The sequence below is a fragment of the Natrix helvetica genome (genome assembly GCF_964273705.1).
Source record: "Natrix helvetica genome assembly, chromosome: 12".
Lineage (NCBI taxonomy): Eukaryota > Metazoa > Chordata > Lepidosauria > Squamata > Natricidae > Natrix > Natrix helvetica.
In genome coordinates this window covers 12714084-12734374 of record NC_138556.1, presented here as the reverse complement: position 1 = coordinate 12734374, position 20291 = coordinate 12714084, and the positions used below count along the sequence as shown (strand labels likewise).

Here is a 20291-nt window from a genome sequence, read left to right as displayed (position 1 = left end):
GTTGAACATCAATCTAAGGATCTCAGTCACACGGCCAATGTTGAGGGACACCAGGAGTTGTAGTTCAGAAAGAAGAATAGAAAGATAATTGCCAACCCTTTCTACACCAGGAATTAATTCCAAGCATCATTTGTAAATGATTGTTTTGACAATTAGGAGAGCGCTTAGAGACTTCTCAAGGGTGAAGTTCCTCAATCTAAATTGAGGAAATCAGTTCTGCCACGAAGAGGGGGACAACTTATTCTCCAAAGCACCTGAAGGCAGAACAAGAAGCAATGGATGGAAAGTAACCAAGGACAGATCCAGCTGAGAATTAAGGAGGAATTTCCTAACAATGAGAACAATTAACCGGTGGGACAGCTTGCTTTCAGAAGTTGTGAATGCTCCAACACTGGAGGTTTTTAAGAAGAGATTGGACAGTCACTTGTCTGAAATTGTATAGGGTCTACTGCTTGCATAGGGTATTGGACTAGAAGACCTCCAAAATCCCTTCCAACTCTCTTGTTCTGTTTGTCAGAGTTTGTTGCATAAGTTCAAATCCAGAAAGCACACACAGATAACTGGTTCAGCTGGATTCACCAACTTCTTTATATACATAAGAATAGATGAATAAATGTACAACGCCAACAGGGGGTTCTTCCAAGTAAGCACAAGGCAGGAGAGTTTCTGTGCGCAGGGGCACCGGGCAGCTTCTCTCTTTGAGGTTTAGGTGCACACACATGCTCCAGTTTTAGCACTCAGTGCCAAAAAGGTTAACCATCACTGGCCTATAAAATTCATACTTTTCTTTTGCTATTCAGCTGTTTTGCAAAAGGCTTTTTTAAAAAAAAAATCTGTTCTAAGTAAAAACTTCACAGCTTTCCCGATACACACATTATCTTTCTCTCTTTTTTTTTCTGTCTCTCCAAAAAACAAACCCACAAACATATACACACATAACCCACACATAAATTTATTGTTTGGAACGCTTACTATAATCTGACCCTTACAACATTTTGGTCAGTTTTTTTACAGCTATGCTGTGATGGTTCATGTTAACAGTTTGACACAGTCCCAATTCTTCCATTAATCGCTTTTCCTTAAATTTATTGTCACTTATTTCATTTGAGGGAATAATCCTACAGGCTTATTTTTTTAAGGAAAAAAAAATAAAGGGGAAAAGCTACTTATAATTATTTCTGGATATGCCCTAAAAGGTTGCAGATGTTTTCCCAATCTGCCTGTAATATTTATAGTTGATCCCTTTGCTCAGTAAATAGCCAACAATATGAGGTGCATTGAGCCGAACGAGTGCCTTAATTGTTAAAATCTTGGATTCTTTTATGGCTGGTTGAGATGAAGTGTGAAACTGAGCAAGGCCTTTGCCAGACAGTTTTCCTGTTCAGACCTCTACATGGTTGAAACTCTGCATTCTTAATAAATTAAATGTATCCCATGTTCAAGGAACAGCTTTTCAAAACTAACCATGAGTCATTTTTACTGAACTGCCGTTGCTTTCGGAAGAATTCAAGCCTTGAAGCTCGACGGCATCAAATCAAGGTGTTGAAATCAAGGTGAAGTATTAGTAAAGGTTCCCCTCACACATATGTGCTAGTCGTTCCTGACTCTAGGGGGTGGTGCTCATCTCTGTTTCAAAGCTGAAGAGGCAGCGCTGTCCGAAGACGTCTCCGTGGTCATGTGGCCGGCATGACCAAACGTCGAAGGCGCACAGAACGCTGTTCCCTTCCCACCAAAGGTGGCTCCTATTTTTCTACTTGCATTTTTACATGCTTTCGAAGTGCTAGGTTGGAAAAAGCTGGGTCAAGTAACGGGAGCTCACTGAACTGCCAAATTTTCTGGTCGACAAGCACAGCATCTTAGCCACTGAGCCACCTTGTCCCTCTTAAGTATTAGTACCGCTTTATAAAACCTTAGTAAGTCCAGACCTGGAATACTGCCTTGAGTTTGGGTACCACATTATTAAAAAAACAAGATGTTGAGACTTTGGAAAGAGTGCAGAGAAGAGCAGCTAAAATGATTACGGACCTGGAGACTGAAATATATGAAGAACGGTTGCTGGAATTGGAGATGTCTATAAGTTTAATGAAAAGGAGGACTAGGGGTGACATGACAGCAGTTTTCCATTATTCAAGTGTCTTCCACAAAGAAGAGGGGAGTCAACTTATTTTCCAAAGCACCTGAAGACAAGAGAAGAAATAATGGATAGAAACCAATCAAGGAGACAACCAACCTAGAATTAAGGAGAAACTTCCTAACAGTGAGAACAATTTACTCAGGAGCCCATTTTTGCTGGCAAAGAGCTTGTGCCCCCACAGGCACCACTGACATGAGTGATGTCGAGCTGGCCATGCCCACCCTGTCCCCCAAAATGAATCCTGATGTGGCCCTTAATGAAATTGAGTTTGATACCCCTGGAGTGGAAGACCCTAACCTGGGTGGAAGGTAAAATGTAAGGAGAATGTTTGTGTAAATGCACACACACACACAAACACACACTCACACTGCAAAGGACACTGGCAATTCACTGGTAGACTCTCTGCAACATCCTCTGTTCTCTTTGGGCATGGGGGAAATGCTTACTTTTCCTTTTAACTACTGGAATTTACTGCTGCGATATGTTTACAAATGTTGTGATGTAGCTTTCTATTCAAATTACAGTACAAATACATAGATATTGGAGGTAAAAGTTTATGAAAATAAGTTGCCAGATTAAAGCGATACATAAATACATGATACATGAATAAATGCTTTTCCTGCTTGGAAAACACTTCCATTGAAAAAATAGCGAAACTGTTTATTCAAAGTATGCACTACTTTTTTTGGGGGGGAAGTTGTAGACTGACAAGCTGATGCAGAAGTGGGATGAAATTACTTTAAGGTTAAGGGTCCTTTTTCTCTCAAATAACATTTTCCTTCTAATTTAATTTTCTCTGTGTTGCATGTAAGAAGAAAGGAATGAGGGCCAGAGGTTATAAAAGTTTTATTGAATAAAACCATTGGGTTGGATTAAGGTAGAATCAGATTACAGATTGGTAGATACACCGAATCAATGGGAGAGAACCTTAAATCATCCACTTGATCTTTGTGGGCTTATTCTAAGCATTATTCCTCCCCGCTTCCAAGGCAGCTCATGTTTTTTAATTGAGACAGACATAGAAACTTGGAGTAGGGGAAGAGGTTGAGAAGTTGAGTGTGAAATGAAACAAAAACAATAAGCTGCTTAAATTGAATTTTGTTAGTGGGGAACTGCACAGAGATACTTATAAGGATCTCAAAATGGCAATATTGCCATTGAGAGCGATATTGCTGTCAGTGATACGATGCAATATCTTGGCCCTTGGTTGCAGAGAAGTCTACAAATGAATTCGTCTCCAAAGATTAGGCTTTCTTGTTTTGGATGTGATGAAAAGTAATGTCTTTTTAACCTCATAGTGATGGAGATTTTTAAGTGCTGGGAGACACAATGGTGTTTCTTTGACTCTGTAATTAAGAAAATATTGGAATGCGCAGAAATGTACACATTAATACTTACTGTTAACGATAACTAAGGGACCTGGTGGCTCAATGGCTAAGACGCTGAGCTTGTTGATCAGAAGGTCGGCAGTTCAGTGGTTCGAATCCCTAGCACCGCGTAACAGAGTGAGCTCCCATTACTTGTCTCAGCTTCTGCCAACCTAGCCGTTCGAAAGCACGTAAAAAATGCAAGTAGAAAAATAGGAACCACCTTTGGTGGGAAGGTAACAGCGTTCCCTGCACCTTCGGCATTTAGTCATGCTGGCCACATGACCACGGAGACTTCTTGGGACAGTGCTGGCTCTTTGGCTTTGAAACGGAGATGAGCACCGCCCCCTAGAGTCGGGAACGACTAGCACATATGTGCAAAGGGAACCTTTACCTATTAAGGATAAAGGAGAATCTGAATATTTTTTTTATATGGGATGTATTTTATCAATGGCTAGACAACAGAAACAGAAGTTAGAAAGGAGGAGACATAAAAAGAGGAAACATTAATGTGGAGAGATGTTAAAGGAGATGTTAAGTATTATTGCTGTTAGATTATCATATTTTTATATTATCAATGTCACTGTAATGAATACCACAACGAATATGTGGATTATGATTGTTTAAAAAATAATTGTACCCAAGGCCACACACTGTTCGATGGAAATTGAATGTTATATGAATGAAATAAATGAAATCTGGAAAAAAAATAGAGTTTCTCTGACTAGCACAGACATTTTAAACATTTTATTAGGCTGGGACACCAGAAGAGTTTCATTGTCGTGGCCTAAAAACTGAAATCCATTGAGGAATAATTAGGGTACTTTAAAGCACTTTTCCTGCTGACCTGTTAAGAAACCAAATTGTGCTTTGGTGGGAGGAGGGGGGGGGCGGGAACCATAGGCAACTTAGACAGAGAGAATGTTGATGTTTTCGCTCTAGAACACTAAGTGGGCTGGGTCGGTTTCGCCCTTCTGACTCCGGTGTTGTTAATTGGCAGGCCGTAGGTTGCGATCGACAGCTTGGGAGTCACGCCAAAGAGGACAACTGTGGGGTCTGCTCAGGGGATGGTTCTACCTGCCGACTGGTCAGAGGGCAAATCAAGACACACCTTTCCTCAGAAAAAAGTAAGTCTCCAGCAACTCAAATACGTGACATTTATCTTCAATGTTGTCCTACGTTATTATCAATGGGGCTGTTACTGTGGACTGAGCCAATTTAAGTGGTGTGGCCTGCAGGCCGTTGGCCCCTCCGGCAGCCGGATGAGGAGATGAGGAGGAGATGTGCGAGTCAGGGTCAACATTAAGGCAACCTGAGAGCTCCGAGGGGGGAGAGGGAATGGAGCTGGCAGAGAGACAGAGGCGGAGCCTGGGGGCCGTCCGTCAGCCCTCAGATGGAGAGTCAACAACCCCCAGATCTGGAGGTGGTTGATGAGGAAGAGGAGGAACAGCTGGGTCCAGTCAGTGCCTGACGCATGGATGCACAGAAGGGCAGAGGAGAGGAGAGCAGTGGAAATCTATGGGCCGGTCCTTGGGAAGGAAGAGCCACCGCTGCTAGTGAATCCCCACCCTAGCTTTTGGGATAAAAGGCAGGGGGCGGAGATGAATAGATGTGGCAGACAACTATTCATCTCCAGGCCTGCCGGAATTGTTAGCCTTTGGTGAGAAGTAAACTTATTGCCGGGGCTGCTGGCCCTCCTACTAAAGGAATCATTGCTTCAACTTGTTGTATTTGAGAACTGGGTCAGAACTTTAAGTGAACCTAGAATTATTTGGAGTTTGTTTTGGGAAAGGTCCGTGTTAAGTTGTTGTTCTATTATGTAAGGCTGACTCTTGCGAGAGTTATGCAAGGATCTGAAAGATGAGCTTTAAGAGAGATATTCAACTGAGTAAACACCATTTTGGGAACGAGGGGGGAGGATGCCTTCAAGTCAGTGTTGACTCCCTGGACTAAAGTCTCTTAGCAAGTTTTTGGAAGAGGTTTGCTTCTAAGCGCTCTTAATCATGACCCCAAAATGAGAACCAGTTTGATGTGGTGATTGTGGCATCAAGCTAGAAACCAGGAGAGTTAGGAATTCTAAACTAAATTAAATTTAGGAATTAGGGATGCGGTGGCTCAGTGGCTAAGACGCTGAGCTTGTTGATCAGAAAGGTCAGTGGTTCGAAATCCTAGGGCCGCATAATGGAGTGAGCTCCTTTTACTTGTCCCAGCTTCTGCCAACCTAGCAATTCAAAAGCACATAAAAAATGCAAGTAGAAAAATAGGAACTACCTTTGGTGGGAAGGTAACAGTGTTTCGTGCGCCTTCGGCATTTAGTCATGCCGGCCACATGACCACGGAGTCATCTTCGGGCAGCGCTGGCTCTTCGGCTTTGAAACGGAGATGAGCACTACCTCCTAGTGTCAAAGCCAAAGCACTTGAGGGCAGGACAAGAAGCAATGGGTGGAAACTAACCAATGAGAGGAGCAACCTAGAACTAAGGAGATATTTCCTGACAGTTAGAACAATTAATCAGTGGAACAACTTGCCTCCAGAAATTGTAAATGCTCCAACATTGGAAGAGATTGGATAACCATTTGTCTAAAGAGGTGTTGGGTTTTCTGCCTAAGCAGGGAGTTGGACTAGAAGACCTTCAAGGTCTTTTCCAACTCTGTTATTCTGTTCTATTTTATTCTATTCTTGATTCATTGATAAATTAGATCTATTTCCCCATGGATCACCAGCATTATTCAAATACTTAATTGAAGGGTATTTTTAAAACAAGAATGCTGGTACCAAATATTTAATTGGAGAATATGTTTCAAAAGAGAATGCTAGCACATATAAAACAATGAAAAATAACTTGATGGTAGTGATTATTCGTAGCCAAAAAGAAATATTTGTTTTTCGCTCTTACTTACATTGGGCAAATGATGAACCAGTCACTTTCAGAAAAGTGTATTCCAGTCATAATCTGTTTCCATTCTGATTCCATTCCCACTCTTTGTGAAAGAAAGATAAAATTCATAGAAAACTGGGGCCTTTGAAGGAGAGTTAAATACCAAAATAGACAAATTCATCTGCTAAATCTGGATATTTTTCCTGGCTGAACTTCTGTGGTTCAGCCATTGGATTGTTTGGAGGGCAAAAAAATCAAAAATAAATCTCCATTTCTACATTGTGGAGAAGACAGAAAGCGGGCAGCTACTTTCTGAAATAAAGCTTCAGAAAATTGGGATCCTGCCTGCTGCAATATGAAAGCATCAGGAATTTGGTTGGAGAGAGAACTCATGAAGAAGATAGGGTTCATTTTTTTCCCCTTTGTATCCAAGAGAGAGGTGGCATTCAAAAGAGGTTGAATCATTGCCACTAATGGAGGCGTCAAACTGAGTTTTGAGAAAGATTTGGCTATATTGTGGGGCCTGATCTCCTCCTCCCCTCCTAGAATTTCTGGACAAAGAATACATTTCAGATTCCCTCTAGATTAGATGTTCTTTGGATCAAAGTCACTGTTGGATGTTTTTCTCATCATTACACTGCTGTGTGGTTTGGAAAATCTAGCCCAAATCATGTTTCTCCCCCCTCCCACTTTGGGTGTAAATATATGATTCCGTAATTGATTACTGTGCCTAAGTCAATAGCCTCATTTCCCGTTTTGTCACTGACTTGTTGCCGTGTGTAGTTTTAAAAAACCAAACACTGCATTAAAAGATACTGCTTTTGTATATACAATACAATAGCAGAGTTGGAAGGGACCTTGGAGGTCTTCTGGTCCAACCCCCTGCCTAGACAGGAAACCCTATACCGTTTCAGAGAAATGGCTATCCAACATCTTCTTAAAGACTTCCAGTGTTGGGGCATTCACAACTTCTGGAGGCAACTTCTGGAATGCTCTACCCGACTCCACTGTTACAGCCTCAAACCCCCCACAGCTTCAATCTCAAGCTGTCTGCCATGGACCTCACCCCACTCTTAAGAGGTCCATAAAGGGGGCATGCATAAGCACCCCAGCATCCCTGTGTTCTGACCGAGGCTTCCCAAGAGCATGAAGAAAAAGTCCTTGTTCCGACAAAAAAAACCTTTTATTAATTTACCGTGAATTCTGCTCATTCACATCCAATAAACTCTTTCAAGGGAGGATTTACGTCACAGACCTTATCAGGCTTGGAGAGCTGCCAGGCCGATATCTGCAAAACTTGGCAAGGAGTCTCGGAGAGTCACAAACTAATCGAGTGAACTAATTGTCTCCTGCAAACTCCACTCCCCTTTTGCTCCTCTTTTATTTCCTCTGGGAGGGGCCATTCATTTTCCACCTGTGGCCTTACTCCCAAGTCTATCCCTGTTCTTTGGCTGTTCCCTTGTCTGGCAACTCTGCACATGTGCACACTGAGAACAGGCTCCAGCTGTTCATCTGCCTCATTGATGCCTGACTCTGAAGGCAGCTGATAACTGGCATACGGCTCTGGCCCCATCTCTGCCTCCGACACAGAGCCCTCATCAGAACCTTCCCCAGACTCCAGGACTGGCCCATGTTTCTCCCCAACCTCCTCACTGTCCGAATCTGCTGCCAGCAGTACTGGTCACTGGCATGCCACAACAGTGTGCTTACCGTCCATGTCTTACTGTCCTCATTTATCTGTATTTACTTCCTTTGTTCATGTTTATGTTCATACCTATACTTGTTACCTTGTACATGTTTGACCATCAAACAAACAAAGAAATACATAATTGGGTTTCTTCTCTGTCTGTTCTAGTGCATGGGTCTTCCTAATAGAAGGATAATAGAAGGATGCTCCCTTCTATCTAATTTTAGTTCAGTGTGGGAACAACACCGCTTTATTCCAGCCAAGACAGTCAGGATTTCTTTTCTTCTTTTTTTGTTCCATACTTTTTACCTTTTGGGGGTCCCACTTGACTGCTTCTCTTGAATTGAGGAAAGGGTTTGGCAATATGGTTAGAGGGAAATATGAAGCAAGGTCTGCGGTATTCCTTTCTGTTGAAAGATAATGGCACCAGACTAAAATGGATACTATCTGTCTAATGACCCATACGTCCTTTTTCTATTTCCTGAGCTCCCTGGTGCTGGTTTTTTTTTTTAGAATTTAATGATTTCATTTCCCCTGACTTTGGAATGTATGAACTGTTAATTCTTTGAGGCTGCAGCAAGGTTCCATAAAGTGCATCAGGGCTTATGAATTGTGACATGCTTTTAGTCCCTTTAGGCTTGCAGTGGAGGAAAATAATATGTTTAATTTTTTTGTGGCAGGCAGTATGTGGTATTAATGCCTCCCTCTCCATAATACTAGCGCTAAGCATTGTTGTCAGCAGGAAACAAAGATAATTCTCTCTCTCATTCTTTCATTCCTTTGCGCACGTTTCTGCTTCTTGCCCTCTGTATAACTCTGAAGAGTTGTAAAGCTTGAAGCTCAAAACATAACTTCAAGATCTTGCTTGCATGTTAGAAAAACCATAGTGCTTTCTATTGTAAATCCCTACAATAGAGAGGTGAGCTACACAATAGCATTGTTACATTTGCTGTTAGTGGCTCAGCAATATCAAAGGGTCAAACCATCCCAGCTGAGCTTTTAAATAATGGTTCAGATCCAATTCAGGACAATGATTCTGTTTGGATAAGGCCAGTCTGGCATTCAACTGCAAATTGGACCAAATGTCTCTTCAAGTCAAAACCAGAACTGGGCTAATCTTAGAATTGGCTTGATTCCCTGGTTGCTACTGACAAATAATATATGCAGGAATGGCCATTTTGGAAGATTTGCACTTAATTTCTAATTAAGACAAATGATTCTAATTTCTAATTAAGACAAAAGAGTGCAGAGAAGAGCAACAAAGATGATTAGGGGACTGGAGACTAAAACATATGGAGAACGGTTGCAGGAACTGCGTATGTCTAGTTTAATGAAAAGAAGGACTAGGGAGACATGATAGCAGTGTTCCAATATCTCAGGGGTTTCCACAAAGAAGAGGGAGTCAAGCTATTCTCCAAAGCACCTGAGGGCAGGACAAGAAGCAATGGGTGGAAACTAATCAAGGAGAGAAGCAACTTAGAACTGAGGGGAAATTTCCTGGCAGCTAGAACAATTAATCAGTGGAACAGCTTGCTTCCAGAAGTTCTTGGCAACAGTAATTGTGTATAGTCAAGGCTATGGTTTTCCCAGTTACAATGGATGGCTGTGAAAGTTGGACCATAAGGAAGGCTGAGCGCCAAAGATTGGAGGCCTTTGAATGATGGTGCTGGAGAAGTCTCCTGCGAGTCCCTTGGACTTCAAGGTGATCCAACAGGTCAGTCCTAGAGGAGATCAATCTGACTACTCTTTAGAAGGCCAGATCCTGAAGAGGAATCTGAAATACTTTGGCCACCTACTGAGAAGGAAGGACTCACTGGAGAAGAGCCTAACGGTGGGCGAGATTGAGGGCAAAAGAAGAAGAGGACAACAGAGAATGAGGTGGCTGGATGGAGTCACTGAAGCAGTGGGCATGACCTTCAATGGACTCCAGAGGATGGTAGAAAACAGGAAGGCCTGGAGGAATGTTGTCCATGGGGTCACGATGGGTCGGACACTTCTCAACTAACAGCAGCAACAACAACAACATATTGTTTTGGAAATTATGGGAGCCATCAGTGCAAAACTCTTGCATCTCCTAAAATTCCTAGTAGACATCTGTTTCCAAAGTGGTTATGCCCTTGGGTTCATCATGAGGAAGACTTGTGCCTTCTACCTCCCATCTTTCCTCTTCATTTCCAGGCTAAATACGGGTGCTTTGGGAAACCACACAATGCTTCTGTGGGGTTGAGCAATTTAAATACTAGACCATAAAGGCTTCCTTAGTCTTGCTCTCCTGCAGGCTTGTTCCTGAACAGTTCTTGTATAGGGAATACTGCTGGTTATATCTGAATACTCTTGCTGGTTGTATCTGCTTTGCGCTGTCCGTGGTCCTGACAGCTCTATGTCTTCCATGAGGCCTGTCTCACCTGATGCAACTTATTGTAGCACAGAGTTCCTGTGAGTAGCTAAGCTAGCATGATTTGGTGGGAGAGAGCCTCCCGTCTCTTCAGGCTGTGTCCTACACTGCCTGAAGTCCTGCCCCATTTGAGTGCCTCCGAATATACACGCTTTCCTGCTGTTTCCACTGATTATTTTCGGTCTCTATCTTTTAACCAGAGGGGACGCAGTGGCTAAGACACTCAGCTTGTCTATCAGAAAGGTCGGCAGTTTGGTGGTTCGAATCCCTAGCGCAGCGTAACCGAGTGAGCTCTTGTTACTTGTCCCAGCTTCTGCCAACCTAGCAGTTCAAAAGCATGTAAAAATGCAAGTAGAAAAATAGGAACCATCTTTGGTGGGAAGGGAACAGCGTTCCGTGCGCCTTTGGTGTTGAGTCATGCCGGCCACATGACCACGGAGATGTCTTTGGACAGCGCTGGCTCTTTGACTTTAAAATGGAGATGAGTACCGCCCCCTAGAGTTGGGAATGACTAACACATATGTGTGAGGGGAACTTTTACCTTTACCTTATGCTTGAAGGAGTCTTGCCATTTCTTTTTCTGCATTATGCTCTTTCAAATATTTGAAAGGAAATTGAGTATCACCAATTCTCTTCCCTGGGTAAACTATACCATTTCTTACAGAGCCTGATTTCCGATCTACTCCACTGCCCTACTGACCTCCTGTTGACCTAATCTAGTTCATGCTTATCTGCCTTTGAAAATATGGTGCACTGGTTATAGCTTTCCAAATACATCCCATTGCAAAATAGGGCAGAAATAAATGGTATGCTTCCCTTAATCAGGGAAATATTATTATATTCGTCTGCATTAGCAGAAACATACCACCATAGATGTGATGAGGAGGAGGGGGAGAGGGAGGAGGGGGAGGAGGAGGAGGAGGAGGAGGAGGAGTAATTGAGATTGTTTCCTCTTTGGCCCCAGCATCCAGAATCTACTACTACCCCCAAGCAAAGCTGACTATTCATAAATGAAATAAAAATGGAAATTATAAAACATGATTGTAGCTCCCTCCTCTTAAATATAAGAACTGAGTAGGTACTTTTTCATCCTTCCCCCATTTCTGAAAACAACATATTTCTTATTGACTGATTTAATAGAATTGTAGAGCTTAGTAACCCCCCTGTACGCTGCTGTGTAAGAATACAAGAGTTTTTGTTTCGGTAACTGCTGATGGCAGGCCTTTTAAATTTGCAGACTTGATGGCAGATTGGGGTTCACGCTGAGAGCCCAATGAACTTATTAATGTCCCTCTCCATGAAAAACATCCAGAATATTCTACAGAGGCAGCACTCACGGCTCTACCTTGTGAGCATATGAAGAGATGAATAGGACTTGAGGCCTGGCTAAACCAGAGGTCTCTAGAAGCCATGGGCCAAAATATCCTTTATCCAGCTACAATGCACTAGATGGTTTCCTACTTGTGAATTACAGACCTCATATTTTGGGCATTTTTCCTCAGAAATAAATTGCAAAATCTCTCAACTTGAGAGGTTAGAGAATTTAATTGAGAATCTGCCTTATTTTTCCTTCACGTCCTTTATGGCCATCTAGTCACCAAAGTCTATCGGCAGTGATTTTTTTAATGTTAATGTCGGCTTTTGTCTCAATAAGACTGATAACACATTCACTCTTTATCCAGATTTATAAAACAAATGTGATTTATCCGAAGGTTTGCCTGCTTAATAATTTTCATTGCGACAAAAAAATAAATAAATTGCAATTTGGTAGCAGCTTTTGAAAAGGCCATGAAGGTCACAGATAATTTTCCTGAATATGGACTTTTTTTTTTCAGATTGATCATCTCTCCAAAAGAAAGGCCTTTCTTTCTTTCTTTCTTTCTTTCTTTCTTTCTTTCTTTCTTTCTTTCTTTCTTTCTTTTTTTCCCTTCCTTCCTTCCATACCTTTCTTCCTCTCTCCCTCCCTTCCTCCCTTCCTTCTTTTCTTCCTTCCTGCCATACCTCCCTCCCTCCCTCCCTCCCTTCCTTCCTTCCTTCCTTCCTTCCGTACCTTTTTTCCTCCCTCCCTCCCTCCCTTCTTTTCTTTTTTCCTTCTTTCCTCGCTCCCTCTCTTACTTCTTCCTTCCCTCCCTCCCTTCCCTCCTTCCCTCCCTTCCTCCTTCCTTTGTCTTTTGCCTTTCTCTTCTTTCTTTCTTTCTTTCTTTCTTTCTTTCTTTCTTTGACTAAATGTAAAATCAATATTGTTGCTGATCAAATAAACTATTTTAAATTATACTTGTAAGTTCGGGGGGAGGGGAGGTAAAATGATCGCTAAGGCCAGTTTGAACAAGGGCATGAAAGATGTGGCACCCAAAGATGGCTTTTGAACTTCTCGTCACATTTTTTAAATAGCAGCCCTGCAAGCAGCCTTATAAATGGCCACTGAACTTAAGAGCTGCCCCGTGGATTCTGCAAGAGTGCATTGAAATATAGGCTATACCTGTCACTACAGCTGCAAAGCCAGATGTAGACAACTGTAAAAAGTTTCTGTATATAAATAAATTCAAATGTTTAAAAAGAGGCTTAAGTTGACAGATTCAGGGCTCTGATTTGGGGTGTTTTGTTTTTTTTAACCTTTAGCAAATTGCAAGTTTTTAGGATTTAGGTAGTTGATATGTGTCTATTTATAGAAGTTAAATTGTGGGCAAAATCTAGGCAAACAGTCATTAATTGTTTTACCAGGAAGCATTCTGCACAGAATAACTTGTTCATGTTTTAATTCAGTGTGGCAATTAAAATATATAGTCTGAGCATTAAGACTTTAATGACTAATGTCTTATGAGGGTGAATAGAAAATAAGTATTCAATGGATGGATTTACAGCTCCACATGTAACATCATAGCAGCCTCGTTTAGAAATCAGTTTTAGGATAATGTATTGAATAGCATCCGTGTTTATAAAATAAAAGGAACATTTGCTGCATCGTATTTTGTGAGCGTATCTTTAAAAAAAAAGTCTAGACATGGAATAATTATCTTGTAAAATAATTTATTTGAATCAGTGCGTTTAATTTTTTTTTTTAGGGGAGGAAACCATGATTGCTGTCCCACATGGAAGTCGCAGTGCAAGAATTACTGTGAAAGGACCAGCACAACTTGGTATGGGCCAATTTATTTAATTATTTATTTAATTAATGTATTATTTAATGTATTATTTAATGTATTATTTAATTTATTATTTAATTATTTATGTTATTTATTTTATTTAATTTATTTAATTTATTTAATTTATTTAATTTATTTAATTTATTTAATTTATTTAATTTATTTAATTTATTTAATTTATTTAATTTATTTAATTTATTTAATTTATTTAATTTATTTAATTTATTTAATTTATTTAATTTATTTGCTGCCGGTCTCAACCACAAGCTGATTCTGGAAGGTTTGCAATATTCACTATGAGCAGAGTGTTCTTTAACAAAAATCAATCCTATTCATGTTTTAATACTCAAGAGGTTTTGAAGTTTAAGTTTACTTGAATCTCTGACTTCTTTATCTATCTACTAACTGATAACCCTGCACTACCCAGGTATTTATTTACCTCAACACTCCTTCCATGAACGTCGCCCCAATTTCTAATGTTGGATTTTCCCCCTTACCAGAGGGAGCCCCCTTGTGGAGTACTGTGAAGCCGTTACCATGGCAACTCCACAGTGCTGTACAGTAGAAGCCATTTTAAGGCAGCACGGTAAAGGCTGTTTTAAGGCACAACAGGCTGTATCTTAACAGAGCACAAACACCCAGGGGTGTTAGGGGTGTCTTACCCCCACAGTATTTGTTTCCAGAGAGTAAGTCATCTGTGTACCACATTTGGTTGAAATTGCTCAAGGTATTCCAGTGTTATGCTAGAACATAAACACACACACATACACACACATATGCTGGTCTTGTTGTATTCGGGTCTTTTCCCGTGTAAGATTGAGATTGTCTTGGCAACGTTTCGACGAGGTCTCACTCACCATCTTCAGGCTGGTGTTTTTGGCTTAAAGCTGCGGCCACGACTTATTTTAACATAATCTATTGAACTGTGTAATTCCAGTTGGTAAGACAGCCTCCCTGACAATAAGACTGCAATTTAGTATTTGTCCTCCTTGATTACAGGAGGACAAATCCTTTGATTGTTTTATGTACAAGCATGTGGATGATAATGATTGCAAGTTTGTTCCCACTCCAGTTGCAAATGGATTTTGCTACCAGCGTGAAGAGATTTATTTTTCTTTTCACATTCCCATTTGTTTAACGTTTCAATAGTTGCAGGGGATGAGTAAGTGGATCTGAAGCTAAGGAGAGGGCTGTTGGAAGATATTGTAGGCTTTCCAGAAGTATTAAGGATATCGAATCCAAAATAAGCCAGCGTCCTCTGAAAATAATCCTCCTGCCCTAGAAGCAACATAACCAGAAGCTAATATTTTCACAAGTGGCTAATGCTAGATAACCAAGTTCATGAACTTACAAGAGTCTAGTTGGAAGCAAACGGAAAGATGCTAAATTTCTTTTTTTTTTCTTTTTTGAGTGACAGAAGCTTGCATTTTAAGTGGTTAGTCCTGGGAGCGAATTCTCAAATTTTCTTTATAAGTATTAAAAAGGAAATACAGTACATACTTTTGAAGATTTGGAGATGGAGGCTTTTTTTCTTTTCTTTTTTTTAAAAAAAGCCTTATGGTTTTTTTGGGGGGGGGGAATAATGCTAGAGTGGAAAAAATTACGAATTCTAACAGGCTGGTTTTCCGTCGAAAACCACTGTTCCCAGTTTAGCGCATGACATAAGAGAGATTCAACATCCCCCCCCCCCTTAAGTGCCAATTCTAGCCAGTAAGGGCCACTGGTGGCAATCTATATTTCTACATAAACTTTCTAAACTAATAGTTATTTCACACCTCTTTGTCTCATTCATCCTAACACCGAATTTCCTCTTTTAAAGCAATGGAAAAAGGTGGCTTGATGCATTTCTCTTTGGTCCAACACCTTTTTCCTGCTTAATCGTTCAAAGTAGTCCTTGATTTAGGACTGACAATTATGGTCCCAAGATATGCCAGTCATAAAGCAGGTCGTCCCGTAACCAGACCGGATGTTATGATCTTTTAGGGCAGTGATGGAGAAACTACGGCGCATGGGCCACAGGTGGCAGGCAGAGACCTCTCTGCAGGCACACAAGCTGTCACCCAGCTTAGCTCCACCGCACATGTGCGCATGCCTTCCACCAGCCAGCTGATTTTCAGGTCTATGCCGCATATGCGCGGGGAGCTGGAGGTCATACAGGGCGGGGGAGCGCGGGATGGCCGTAGGCGCATGCACAGGGTGGCAGGACATATTGCATTATGGGTGGGCATGTGTGTGTGTGTGTGCTGTTGGGCACATGCGTGCGATTTGGGCACATGAGTTCAAAAAGGTTAGCCATCACTGTTTTAGGTGGTGGTTTATTAAGTGAAGGCCACAGCGGTTAAGCAAACTCATTACTTTGGGGCATCCCCCCCCCCAGGAAGCCAGATGTAAATACTTTTTTTCTGGAAAAAGAATTGTCATAAATTGGGGTCACATGACCCTGGGATGCTGCAAACAGCTCTAAATGCCAGCCAATTGCCCCAAATACAATACAATACAATAGTAGAGTTGGAAGGGACCTTGGAGGTCTTCTAGTCCAGCCCCCTGCCTAGGCAGGAAACCCTATACCATTTCAGACAAATAGCTATCCAACATCTTCTTAAAGACTTCCAGTGTTGGAGCATTCACAACTTCTGGAGTCAAGCTGTTCCACTGATTAATTGTTCTAATTGTCAGGAAATTTCTCCTCAGTTCTAAGTTGCTTCTCTCCTTGATTAGTTTCCACCCATTGCTTCTTGTTCTACCCTCAGGTGCCTTGGAGAATAGTTTGACTCCCTCTTCTTTGTGGCAACCCCTGAGATATTGGAACAATGCTGTCATGTCTCCCCTGAAACATGTAGTGATGTGACCGGAGAGACATTGTAACTTTGGAACCCAGTTGTAAGTCACTTTGGATGGGGCCTGTCATAATTTTGAATGATGGCTAAGCAGCCATTCGTAAGTCGAAGACTCCCTGGATCCGTTCAGAACCCATTGTAGCTTCAAAGACTTTAGACAATATAATATAATACAATAGCAGAGTTGGAAGGGACCTTGGAGGTCTTCTAGTCCAACCCCCTGCCTAGGCAGGAAACCCTATACCATTTCAGACAAATGGCTATCCAATATCTTCTTAAAGACTTCCAGTGTTGGGGCTTTCACAACTTCTGGAGGCAAGCTGTTCCACTGATTAATTGCTCTAACTGTCAGGAAATTCCTCCTCAGTTCTAAGTTGCTTCCCCCCTTGATTAGTTTCCACCCATTGCTTTTTGTTCTACCCTCAGGTGCTTTGGAGAATAGTTTGACTCCCTCTTCTTTGTGGCAACCCCTGAGATATTGGAACACTGCTATCATGTCTCCCCTAGTCCTTCTTTTCATTAAACTAGACATACCCAGTTCCTGCAACCGTTCTTCATATGTTTTAGCCTCCAGTCCCCTAATCCTCTTTGTTGCTCTTCTCTGCACTCTTTCTAGAGTCTCCACATCTTTTCTATATCGTGGCGACCAAAACTGAATGCAGTATTCCAAGTGTGGCCTTACCAAGGCATTATAAAGTGGTATTAACACTTCGCGTGATCTTGATTCTATCCCTCTGTTTATACAGTCTAGAATTGTGTTGGCTTTTTTGGCAGCTGCTGCACACGGCTGGCTCCTATTCAAATTGTTTCTTTGTTTTTGGCCACAGCGTACAACATTTTGCAGTAGTTTCTGTTTAAATGTATCTGCTAATGTGACCCCGTTTCCTCCAGTTTGCAGAAATATTTTTGGAGTGTTGTGGACCCGGTGTTCGACTCGCAGCTATTAATGCTAGATGCATTAGATCTATGGCAGCTTGTTACCAATGAAATCCAAGCCTGGCACCCTTCTTGAAAACACATGTTGCATTCATGATTTCTGGCACTGATCGAGCTACTGCTTTTTATTTGGCACTCCCCTCCCCCTTTCCGCGTAAGTCAGCAGTAAAATAGATCATGCCCCCGCGTAGTTCTTGCGATAAGGATCCCTGTTGTGGATATCTTGAGGTGCTCTCCTAAAACTGACAGGGTCCATCTTTTAATCGAGGTTGGCTAGGATTTCATTTGGCTGGGTTAGCAGTTAAGTGTTCACCAACGGCAAACAAAGACCTTGTTATGTTCGAGTTGTAACTTAGATGACTTCACGGGGTGTAAGGTTCAAAAGACATTTCAAGCCATCCCTTTTGGAGGGATATGCTTGGAAAGTCAATTTCTGTTATTTCCAGATGGCCACAAGCGGATTTGTGAAAATATTACTTTCCTTTTGAAGAAACGGCTGTACATAAATTACTCACGCAGCCCTCTGCTTGGTGTTCATTCCTCAGAGAAATTGGTATTGACAGACTGAGTGAGACTAGAGAAGAACTGATCTTGTAGGTAAGCTCTGGAGCGGTTGGTGCCGTGTCTTGGAAAAAATATTACAGGTATTTAGTGACTGTTTGAAGTTGCGACAGCACTGAAGAGTGACTTATGACCTTTTTTCAAACTTGGGACTCTCCCGTCAGCACTCCTCCAAGGCAGATAAAACAAGATCCCATTAGCAGAACGAGCACGTATATGCGATAAAGGTAGATAGTGACCGAAATTCTGGACCCAGTGGTGGTTATAAGTCAAGGACTCAGATGGATATAAGCTATTGTTAACCGCCATTTGCAAACCTACCGAGTCCCTTCGGGGAGAGGGGGCGGTCTAGAAATCTAATAAATTAAATTAAAGTAATTACCTCACAAGACACTTAGAAGGATGATTTGATGCATAAAATGAGCCACGGTGGCGCAGTGGTTAGAACACAGTACTGCAGGCTAATTCTGCTCACTGCTGGCTGGCTGCAGTTTGACAGTTCGATTCTCACCGGCTCAAGGTTGACTCAGCCTTCCATCCTTCCGAGGTCAGTGAAATGAGGACCCAGGTTGTTGGGGGTAAGGGCAAGATGCTGACTCTGTAAACCACTTTGAGAGGGCTGTAAAGCACTGTGAAGCAGTATATAAGTCTAAGTGCTACTGCTATTCCTTTCTTCCTATCCTCCCTCCCTCCTTTCCTCCTTTCCTCCCTTATTCCCTTTCTCATTCTCCATCTTGGTGGGATAGTGGTTAGAATGTTGTATTGCAGGCTAACTCTGCCCCCTGTCAGGAGTTTGATCCTGACCGGCTCAATGTTGACTCAGCCCTCCATCCTTCCAAGGTGGGTAAAATGAGGACCCAGATTGTTGGGGGAAAGAGGCTGTCTGTAAACTGCTTAGAGAGGGCTATCAAGCACTATCAAGCGGTATATAAAAGTGCTCTTGCTCTTGCTAAAAGCTTCTGTTGTTGTTTACATATTACCAGATCTCGTTACCTCTGAAGGATTCTAAGTGTTGTTTAAATGATGCCTGTTGTTTTTTAAGGGACATCTGATAAATGACTTCCTTTACAACACATGAGTTCGAATATATACTTCTGTCTAGACAGAGAGGATCAATTCTATCCCTCTTTTCCAACACCATTGTTTTGATTGGAATGAGACCAAGAATAAATCTGGACTGGCACCCTTTATCAAGAGAAAGATATTCAGGTTCTCCCTGTGCCCTTCCATTATTTCCTTCCTTTTAAGGCCCAGGGAATATGCTGCCTCGAGGTCATTTGTAAAACTGAGACAAGTGATTACTGGAACATTTGCAAGGTTTTGCGAAAGTGCGACTCTGGTATGCTTTGATGGGTTGTGTATTATTCAGCGTGATGAGCAAATTCAATAGCTGGAGTAACACCGAAGTTGTTAGGGCTTCTGGCATTTGTTGCATCAAGGCAGAACTCAAGTAGACCTTTGACTTGGCCAAGGAGGTCATATTCTCATAGTGTGTTTTGATATAAGATTCCTAAAGTATCTTATTGTTGGGGGAGAGGAAGGACATAAATAGCTTTCCTTATGTAGATGAAGTCTCTGGAGAACGTTCCAATGCTGAGAAAAGATGGAAGTCTTGTGGCCCACCACTGTCCATTGCAGCTGGTGGCAGATTCAGACAGTGAGGAGGTTGGGAGAGGAACATGGGCCAGTCCTGGAGTCTGGGGAAGGCTCTGATGAGGGCTCTGCCTCGGAGACAGAGATGGGGCCAGGGCCATCCGACAGTTATCAGCTGCCTTCAGAGTCAGATATCAGTGGGGCAGACGAACAGCTGGAGCCTGTTCCCGATGTGTGCATGCACAGAGGTGCCAGGAGAAGGGAACAGCTAAGGAACAAGGACCGAATCAGGAGTAAAGGCCCAGATGGATGGTGAATGATCCCTCCCATAGGGAATAAAGAGGAGCAAAAGGGAAGTGGAGTTTGCAGGAGACAATTAGTTCAATTCATTAGGGTGAAGATCTGTTCCTGACTTCTTGCCAAATAATTTCTGCTACAGCCGTGGCGTTTGGAAAATATTGGCCTGGCAACTCTCCAAGCCTGATTAAGGTCTGTAGTTGTCAAATCCCATGAAAGACTGTTTGCTGGGACTTTGCTGGAGACGAGTTCCCTTTAACCTAAGTAAAAGAAGTTTTATTGGGATGAGGAGTCTGCTTCATTTTCTTGGGAGACCTAGGTCAGAACAGGAAGGAAAGAGAGGAAGAGGATATCCAGCAGTAAGATGGGTGAACACAGTTGCAATGGTGATAGTGCCCAGTTAGAAGATCTGAAACACCAAAATGGGGACAGATCATTACAAAAAAAAATCTATCTTTAAGTT

At 42.0% G+C, this 20291-nt stretch overlaps 1 protein-coding gene across 3 annotated transcripts in view; it reads left to right on the top strand.

The window, feature by feature from the left end:
• The window catches only part of ADAMTSL3 (ADAMTS like 3), a 164540-nt gene that overhangs the window by 84416 nt on the left and 59833 nt on the right, over window positions 1–20291 (top strand). For all 3 annotated transcript variants that reach the window (XR_014176353.1, XM_081964718.1, XM_081964717.1), the window contains 2 exons: window positions 4502–4628; window positions 13524–13598. Coding sequence is in view for 2 of the 3 variants with exons in the window: in XM_081964718.1 (XP_081820844.1) it covers window positions 4502–4628; window positions 13524–13598 (202 nt within the window). In the remaining variant the exon portion in view is untranslated. The remainder of the gene's footprint in view (window positions 1–4501; window positions 4629–13523; window positions 13599–20291) is intronic.